At 58.7% G+C, this 9,115-nt stretch overlaps 1 protein-coding gene across 2 annotated transcripts; it reads left to right on the forward strand.

The window, feature by feature from the left end:
* The first annotated feature begins 2,678 nt into the window (after nt 1-2,678).
* Nucleotides 2,679-8,042, forward strand: FGF17 (fibroblast growth factor 17). Of its 2 annotated transcripts, none has more exons than XM_047092017.1 (5): nt 2,679-2,812; nt 2,986-3,022; nt 6,021-6,198; nt 6,440-6,546; nt 7,585-8,042. In XM_047092017.1, the coding sequence occupies exons 1-5, from the start codon at nt 2,778-2,780 to the stop codon at nt 7,876-7,878; spliced, it is 651 nt and encodes a 216-aa protein (XP_046947973.1). In that variant the 5' UTR covers nt 2,679-2,777; the 3' UTR covers nt 7,879-8,042. The 2 variants fall into 2 exon arrangements, with proteins under 2 accessions (XP_046947973.1, XP_046947974.1); XM_047092018.1 differs by having other exon boundaries at nt 2,694-2,812; nt 6,054-6,198.
* Nucleotides 8,043-9,115: the final 1,073 nt, after the last annotated feature.

Here is a 9,115-nt window from a genome sequence, read left to right on the forward strand (position 1 = left end):
CTATGCCCCTCGTTTCCATTCTTGTGGCACTTGATACTTTTCATGGAGTGTCCATCTCAGTTGATACTCATGGTGGCAATTTTGACAGCAGTGATAATAGCCATTTCCTTTTTACAAATTAGGAAGCTGAGACCAGAAAAGTGAAGGGACTTGCCATAGGTCGTAGAGGCCAGGGAACGGGGATAAAATCCATGGAACACTCTTCATGCTGCCTCCCCTCTTGGAGCCCAGCACTGGCCTTCCCATGGGGATAAAAGCACAAGCTGAGTCAGAAAGGCAGGCCTGCAGGTGCACAATGGGAAGGGACAAGGAGCAGATGTCACACCATGAAACAGGCTATCCAGCCATGCCCCAGAGGCCCCTGGCACCAGCCCCTGGCTGAGCCCCAAGGCCAAGCTTGACTGCTGGCATCTGTTACCATGGAGACCCAGGCCTGGCTGGGGGGCTGGCCACTGACAACAGGCCCCTCCCCCACTGATAGGAACCAGGCACTCAGGCTCAGAGGCCTGGGGTCCAGACCCCACTAGATGGGGCTCCCGCATCTGCCTCCTTATTTCATTCCACCCCCCAGCTCACCCATCCACCCCAGAACCTCAAGCCTGAGCTATCTCCTTCATGCATCTGCTCTTACCTGTCATCCCAGGACTGAAAGTGGGAGGAGGTAGCCTTTAGTACCCCACCTGGGAGCTAGTTTTTGGTGGAGATGTGGGTGAGCTCAAAGGCCCACCAAGAATAGAGCCAGAGCCAGCACCAGTTCCAGAAGTAGATTTGGGGATTTCCGCAGAAGAGGCAGAGTTCAAATCAAGACCCCAAACAGAACAAATGTGGAAGATGGAAACGATCAGGAGCATCAGCCTGAGCAAAGCAGAGCTGTGGGACGGTCTAGGGCATGCTCGGACAACGATGAGCACTGGATTGGGAGTCTGGGCACCTGGCACCTTGTCTGAGTTGTGCCACTGACTAACTAGCTGTGAGACCCTCGCTGGGCCTCATCAGTGAGTGAGGAGGCTGGACCAGATGAAGAATCTCTAAGACCCCTTCCAGTTTTGACATCCCTTCTATTTGATTCCAAGCCTGGATTCTGCCAGTTACAGGGAGCTACCCCTGCACTCTCCAGACCAGCTCAGGTTCAGCAGGGCCTTGAGTCCCAGAGGCCTGAGGGGTGGGGGGTGGGGCTAGGAGCCTAAAAGCTGGAGGTGGCCAGGAGGTAGCCTTGGGGCTTGTCTGGGGGAGGGGGGAGGGGTGGCAGACAACTTTGTGGATTGATCTAGCTCTGGAAGGTGAGGAGACTTGGAGGTGAGAGTTTCGCCCTCCTGCTCATCTCTTTAGGTAAATACCTCCACATCCAGCATTTCCCTTTCTCTTTCCATCCTGGAGGCACTGAGACCTGCAGGGAGCCCAGTGCTGAGGTGCGAGCTCCACTCCCTACACAGAAGACTTCCCTCAGAGATCCCTCTAAGCACATGCCCCCTTCCACAGCCACCATCACCCACCTTCTGTAGGGAAGGAACCATTAGAGTCCCTGGTCACCTAGCTTCTGGGACCTTAGATACTGCAGCCCGGAGGGCATGGACACAGTGGCAAGGCTCCAGACACGATCCATGTGGACCTTAGGAACCTAGTTCTGCCATTCACTGGCTGGGCCATTCTGAGCTAACTACCCCCCATGCCCCCCCCCACCCCTGCCCCGTGTGCTTTAGTGTCCTCTGCACAGGGGTCCTAGAATGGGGTCCTACCTGCACAGTACAGAGCAGGGTGGGACCAGAGGCCATGTGAAGAGGTTGGTGGGCACAGGGAGGGAGGAGGCCCTAGGGATGGCTGCTGCCCCAGAGAGGAGGGTGAGTGAGGCCCAGAACATATGACACACTTGACGTCTGCTAAGCCCAGTTATCTCCTTTGGTCTGCCGGCATCCTGAGGCACTACTGCCCCCATCTCTCAGGCAAAACTGCCGAGGCCCAGAGGAAAGTAGCTTGTGCCAGTGCACCAGCTCCTCTGAGTCTGTCTTCCCGGACGTCAGGCCAGCTCTCAAGATTCCATCGCGTCCTCCTCCCACAGCTGCACCTTCCTCCCCCTCCCTGACCCCCAACCTGCGGCACCCACTATTTGCTGCCATCGGGACAGCCCTAACACCTCCATCCCGGTGGCCAGACAGCAGAGAGGGGGAGCAAGGGGTGACAGAGGCAGGGGAAGCAACCGCTCCTAGCCAAGCCCACCGCCTGCCCCCTGGAGGGAGGCTCCTCCTTTTAAGGCTGCTTCTGGGAATTTCCACCCCCGGAGCCAGACTCAGCAACCCCTGGCCCGGAATGATACCTGCGCTCACCCTTGGGGAGGTGGGGCACCAAACCTGAGGGCAGGAGGAGCTGACCCTGGGAGGGGAGGAGGGACCCTCTAGTCCAGGTCTGAGGGTCACGGAAAACGTGGGAGACTACAGGGGCCAGCCTCCTTATCAAGAAGGCTCCACAGCTCCATCCTCTGTGCTCGGGTAGCCCAGCAAGAGGCTGGCAGACCCCGCCAGCCAGCGGCTGCTTTGCTGTCTCACTGGCCAGGAAGGTGGACACCTCACACCTCAGTCTCCCAATTACGCCCTCCTCCCCCATTCCTTCTCCCCTCCCTTCTCTCTCCTCCTCCTCCTCCCCTTTCTCTCCTCCTCTCCCCCCTGAAAACCTGTGGCTTGAAGAGACCTTGGCTTCTCTGGGACTCTACCCCTGGGGACTGCCCATATCTGCTCCTGAGTTTGGGGGCAGGAGGGCAACCGCCCCAAGAAATCTCTCCGGCGATGGGAGCCACCCGCCTGCTGCCCAACCTCACTCTGTAAGTGCACTGCCTCTCTGAACTGAAGTTTTGTTGCCATTTGCAGCCTGGGACAGACCTAATCTTACCGGGAATCCCACACGGAGGGGCAGGGAGGGGCGGGGGGCTCTGCCTTCTCACCCTGGGTTGGCTACTGGCACCCACACCAAGGTCTGCCTTGTCTTCTCACACAGGTGCTTGCAGCTACTGATTCTCTGCTGTCAAACTCAGGTAGGCGGGCGCCCCCCACTAGCTTTTCTCCATCTCTCCCACCCCACCCAGCTGGGGGGGGGGTAGCTTCCTTTCGGTGGACAGAGGCAGGTTCTGGCCTCTCCCTGGATCCAGAAGGTTTTTGAGGGTGGGGGCTGGTGTCAGCCTCTGGAGGTGTATAGAAGGGGCTATGGCAGATTTGGGGATTGACTAAGGTCTTTATCTGTCCTCCCTCCATGACCCTCTCTACATGTCCTGAGGTCTCCACTTTTCTCTCCATCCGGCTCCCCTCAAGTGTTCCCCTCAAGGCTAAATGCATGGGGTAACCCAGTCTTGAGGGATGGAGTCTGGAGTGGTAGGAAGAGGGCTGAGGTGATGGCTCAGGTGAGGCTTGTACTTGGAGGTACCTGAAAAGACAGGTTTTCATGCAAAACCAGTTGTGTATTCCACTTACTACCCCACTCTCACCACCATAGATGTCCTGGGGAATCACTGTCCTGGGGGATAGCCCCAGTCAGGGCGGGGTGACTCCTTACCTACAGGGCAATGAGGTCAAGCCCCAAGGGGTTTGTTTGGGACAAGATTCAGGGTTTGCATCTCCACACTCCCCCCACCCCATGTTAGCCCCCCCATGCACACCCCCACCCCAAGCCTCAGCCCCCTGTGCGAGGCTCGGTCCCTTTTTGTGATCCTCCATAAAAGTGCAGCTATTAAAATGCACTGGTCCAGAACCGCTCTGGGGAGAGATCGCTTGGCTTTCCCAGGCCAGAGGCCCGCTTCTCTTCATATCCAGTGGGGACTTTTTTTGAAGGTAAATGCCTTTTCTCTGGGAGAGGGAAAGGGGCTGCCTTTGAAGCAGTGGGGGGGTGGGAGAGAGAGAGAGACAACTCCCCCCCTTTTCCTTCCCCCTTTTGCTCTAGCCCCCGTTCCAGGCCTTTTGCTTCACACATCCAGGGAGAGCAAGAAGAAAGCCCCCAGCCTGGCCGGGAGGGGGCTGGGGGTGGGCCCAACCTGTTCTGGAAGGGGAATTAGCACAATGGTGAGGCTGGCCGGGGCGTTTATGGCCTGGCTGAGGCCCCATTCAGGACTCAGGGAAGGTGGCAAAGCTGTCCTTTCCCCCTTGAAGTGCCCCCTCGCCCCCCTTGGAGGGGGGGCCGGCAGGCCTGACCATAGCCATGCTTGAGGGGCCGTCTGACAAGCAGCTGTCTGCAGCAGTGGAAGGGGAGGTCCCCCCGCAGCGGGAACATGAAAGGGACAGGCCAGGTCCCGCGGGGAGAGCGACTTGTGGGTTGTGGGCTGTGGGGGGGGCGTGGGGCTGCTTTTGTGCAGGGCCTGAAGGGGGACAAGGAGAGGAGGGGGCTTCAGGGGGGCCTCTCTGCTCCTGACCTGGAACAGACAGCCAGAAGGAGGCTGCCCGCCAAGAGGGGCGGAGGGCCTGAACCTGGGCCAGGAGATGGGGGCTGGGGATAGGCTGGACCCCACCGAGGGTCCTGGCCCAGCCAGACCCCACCCCCTGGCAGGAAGGCAGGCCCTCACCCCAAATGCTGGCCTCAGGTTTTTCTGGGGTGGGGTGCAGGGTGCACTCTGCTGCTTTGAGTTTCCAGACCCTGCTCCCATAGGCAATGGGGGGGGGGTGCTCCTGGTGGCACTCCTGGCCTGTGGCCTAGCTGGAGTCGGAAATGAGCAGTGACACACATGAAGGGTTAACCCTGAGCAGGTTACAGGGTCAGCCTGTAGCCGCTCCCTCACCGCCCCCTTCCTCAAAGCTGATCCTTCCTGCTCCTCCCTCTACCATAGAGTGGCCCCTAACAGATGCTGATCTGGGTCGAGGTCTGTCTAGGTGGTTTCTACGGGGCCTGGAATAAAGGTGGCCTTAGGGATCTGGGGTACAGAAAGTCTGTTCCAGCACAGGCCAGTAGGATATGGGTGGGGAGAGAAACCCATTAGCCTAGGGTTGAGGCTGTCACCAGCAGCTGAGAAATGTCATCTGGTTTGCACCTTCCTGGAGACAGAGGACAGGAAGGGGTCTGTTTTTCTCCCACTCAGTGTTGCAGATAGGTGTGACAGGCCAGAAGAAGGTAATCGTCCTGGCTTTGCAACATGCATGGGTAGAACCTGGTTAGCGGGCAGGCAACAGTATTGCCCCCACTGGCCACGAGCCTCTGTTACATTGTGACACAGGCAGGCAGCTCTCAGGAGAGCCTGGGCCACCACTGATAGCTCCTCTCGCTGCTGCAGCCTCCATCTCCCTCGCTAAGGAGGCACCTCACCCCTAGTGGCGGGAGGAACACTGACCAAAAGGGGATGGGGTTCTCTGAGGGTCCTGAGCACCCAGAGGCAAAGGCAGGGGAGATGGGCAGGAGCTCAGGATTCCACAGTTAGCGCTGAAAATAAATGCTTACAGGGGCATTACAGGAGCCTAAACAAAAGGTCTTAGAGCCTCCATAATGCTCTCTGGTAAGCCTAACAGACCAGCTTCTGTATGCGCATGTATGTATATGCCTGTGCATGTGTGTGTGCCTGGGGATAGGATCCTTCAAGGCCAGTGGGGAGGATGAAGGAAAAATCTGGTTATCCTGGCTAATGGAGCCAAGACCCTGGCATTCTGGAGAAGGGACAAGCTCCAGTCCTAGAGGCAGGACAGCACTTCTGTCTCTAATCAGCTGGGTCACCCAGGGCACCTCTTTGACATTGGAATTGGGTACCATAACTGTGAAGGTTCTGTCTAGCAACCAGAGTCATGATTCCAGATCTGCACTGCATCACCAAGGGTCCCCCAAGCCTGTGCGGCCACCAGTTCTCTGCTCCAGGGCAGATGGGGAGCCAAGAGGTCATGACTGGCTCACCCGCTGGCCTGGAAAGACCATGGCCATATGCACCCTTCACCCTGCACCTCTGCTTCCCAGGACAAATGGCCTGGCCCCCTCACACTCACCTCCACACCCCTCTCCCTTGGATGGACCAGTGGTGGTGTCACCCAAAGCAAATTGACACTATTTTTCCCTTGGTAACCGCAAAGGGGGAGAATCACCCGTCTCCTAATTTTAACCAGTACGTGAGGGACCAGGGTGCCATGACTGACCAGCTGAGCAGGCGGCAGATCCGTGAGTACCAGCTCTACAGCCGGACCAGTGGCAAGCACGTGCAGGTCACCGGGCGTCGCATCTCTGCCACCGCGGAGGACGGCAACAAGTTTGGTGAGACCCAGCCCTCACCAGAGGCCACTCACACTGCTGGCCGGCCTAACCTGGTCCGTCCCCAGATCCTGTGCCAGGGCAGGGGCCACAGTGGGAAAACAGGGAGAAGCCTCTTGGAGTAGGGCCTCTCGGTGCCCCCCCCACCCAAGTGCGGAAGTCAGGCTGGTTGGGGGGCCCCCTGCCATACCTGAGCCGGCAACCCTAATGGACGGAGGTCTTTCTCCCCCTCCCCCCATCATAGCCAAACTCATAGTGGAGACAGACACGTTTGGAAGCCGTGTGCGCATCAAGGGTGCTGAGAGCGAGAAATACATCTGTATGAACAAGAGGGGCAAGCTCATCGGAAAGGTGAGAACTGGAAGGAGGGGGAGTGGATGAAGGAATCAATGTTACTGCGTGCCCCACAGCACCCCCTACTCCCCTCTACTAGGCCCAAGCCATGACTGACTACGCACACACCCCAACACTAGGCCACTCTGGTTTCTCCATTTAAGTGAGTCCCTGTGGGGTCAAGAAGCCCTCTGAGGACACTTACTGACCCATAAGGATCTTCAGCTCTGATTTATGAGGTATTTCCCCAACATCAAGGAGTCAGAATTTTAGCACTTACATGATATTGCAGTCCCTATGTTGAGGCTTAAGCGCTGATCAGGGTTGAGAGTTGACATTCATACAAGGCCACTAGTTTCCCCAAGGTCAGTGGGGTCCACAGGATCCAACTAGCAAGATGCACACTAACTGCCTGCTAGCTTAACCACCCTGCAGGGGCAGTTCCAGCACTGTTGGGTAGGAGAAGTCCACTTCCCTTAACATTTGTCAATCCTGGCTTCCAGTTCTGGCTGTTCTCACCAACTATTTGCTTACCTTGGTTAAGCCTCAGGCTTCTTGTCTATAAAAATGGGCATAGTGTCAAGGTTATCTATTGGGTCAAATGGGTGGTGGGGTGGCTCCTGACATAGTCTGGTATTCTGTAAACATTTGCCCCTTGTTTTCATCAAAGACTGTTGCCTCCTTTTCCTCCACCCAGCAGCACCATTGGCCCAGACTGAGGAGTGTGCTCGTGTACAGAGTGCCCACTGGGTATGCGCTGAACTGCATAATAATCTTGATCTTTATGCCACATCTTGGGAAACAGGCTCTGCATGGCTAAATACCTTGCTCAAGGTGTACAACTTCCAAATGACCAGGCTGTATTTAAGTTCAGACCTGACTCCAAGCAAAGCTTGCTCCTTTCTCCCACTTCTGCCTCTCACCAGGCAGAAATCCTTGGGCACACGGCTCCTGTCATTCCTTCCTCAGTCCCACAAAATAGGCCCCAAAGGCAAGCAAGGCAGAAAGTTGGGTGGACAAACTCGCCTCCTCTTGTTCCTTCCCTCCTCCCCGCAGCCCAGTGGGAAGAGCAAAGACTGCGTGTTCACAGAGATCGTGCTGGAGAACAACTACACGGCCTTCCAGAATGCCCGGCACGAGGGCTGGTTCATGGCCTTCACCAGGCAGGGTCGGCCCCGCCAGGCTTCCCGCAGCCGCCAGAACCAGCGAGAGGCTCACTTCATCAAGCGCCTCTACCAGGGCCAGTTGCCCTTCCCCAACCACGCTGAGAGGCAGAAGCAGTTCGAGTTTGTGGGCTCAGCCCCTACCCGCCGGACCAAGCGTACTCGGAGGCCACAGCCCCTAACGTAGTCAGGGACACTGGGGGCAGCTGCCCCTCACCAGCCTTCCCATCCCCTTCCCTTCCTAATCCCAAGACTGGGCTGGGGTGGAGGGAGGGGAGTCAGAGCCCCCAAGGAGGAAGGACCCTGAGGAACTACAAGCGTCAGAGCCTCAAGCCAGAAAGGGGACAGGACTGCCACATAGCAGGGCTGGGGCGTCAGGGCAGCTGCCCCAGACCCAACAATGGAATAGGCCCCGGGGGGGGGGGGGAGGGGGGATGGCAGACCCCCAGGAGAGGAACTGTAGTGTTACCCTGGACTCAGGCTCCCTGAAACAGGCGAAAAGGGCAGCAGGTTCAAAGCCTTGCAGACACTGTCTGGAGCTGGCTCTCTTTAAATTCTCCCCAAATCTTCTTCAGTCTGCCCCCAGCCTCCAGTTTCCTCCTGGCCAGACTGTAGGAAGGGACTTTTGTGTTTATTTCAGGAAAAAAGAAAAAAAAAAGAGGGTTGGCCATTCTTCACATTCCACTACCCAGGCCTGCACCCCCATCCCCGACTTCGAGCCCCAGAATAAAACCATTTTCCTGCAAACGGGTTATCTAAAGGCGGGTTGGAGGGATCCACTACCAAACGGCACTGGTAACAAAGTCTCTCGGAGAGGCGCCCGGGGAAGCCGTGGAAGCCAAGTGCCCCGGCCCGGGCGTGGCCCAGCAGGTGGAGGGGCAGCGCGCGCGCGCGCGCGTTGGGGGCGGCGGGCAGTGCCGCCTGGAGGGAAAGCGGGGTGTGGGTGGCCCAGGAAGGCCCCGCACCTCCGCCCCACGCGAGGCCGGCGGCCCGGGGCGGGCGCAGGCCCCAGGACCGGCGGGCGCGCCCCTCCCTCCGCGCGGGCTCCGGTTTCCTGGCTGGCACTGCGCGTCCCGTGCTACCTGTTGGGGCGAACCAAACCCAACCGTGGGGCCGGCGAGCGGCCGGGGCCGGGGCAGCAGGCCCGAGCGCCCGCGGAGGAGCGGGCAGGCGCGGCGCCCAGGCGGCCCGCGGACTCTGCAGTCTCTTCGCCGGTAGCCAGATTGCTTTTTTCCGGTGAGGAGGGGGGATGGGGGAGGAGGGCTCAGCCGAGCGGAAGGGGGAGAGAGGGCGAGAATGCGTCCCCTTGTTCCCCAGGCCCCTGCGGGGGGCGGAGGCGGGGGCCACACCTGAGGGGAAGATGCAATTAGAGGCGGCGGGCTGGGCCGCGCGGCCCCGGGGGGAGGGGTGGCCGCGGCGGGAGG

Source organism: Lynx rufus, unplaced genomic scaffold (assembly GCF_022079265.1).
Source record: "Lynx rufus isolate CCGP_SWC_20201006 ecotype Redwood Valley unplaced genomic scaffold, mLynRuf1.p SCAF_3, whole genome shotgun sequence".
In the NCBI taxonomy this organism is placed as follows: Eukaryota; Metazoa; Chordata; class Mammalia; order Carnivora; family Felidae; genus Lynx; species Lynx rufus.

Excerpts from the sequence above, each read along its gene's own strand:
- FGF17 (XM_047092017.1), top strand. The coding sequence starts at position 2,778 with ATGGGAGCCACCCGCCTGCTGCCCAACCTCACTCT. Across the intron at positions 2,813-2,985 it reads CTGCTGCCCAACCTCACTCT|GTGCTTGCAGCTACTGATTC; the intron begins GTAAGTGCACTG and ends CTTCTCACACAG. Across the intron at positions 3,023-6,020 it reads TTCTCTGCTGTCAAACTCAG|GGGGAGAATCACCCGTCTCC; the intron begins GTAGGCGGGCGC and ends GTAACCGCAAAG.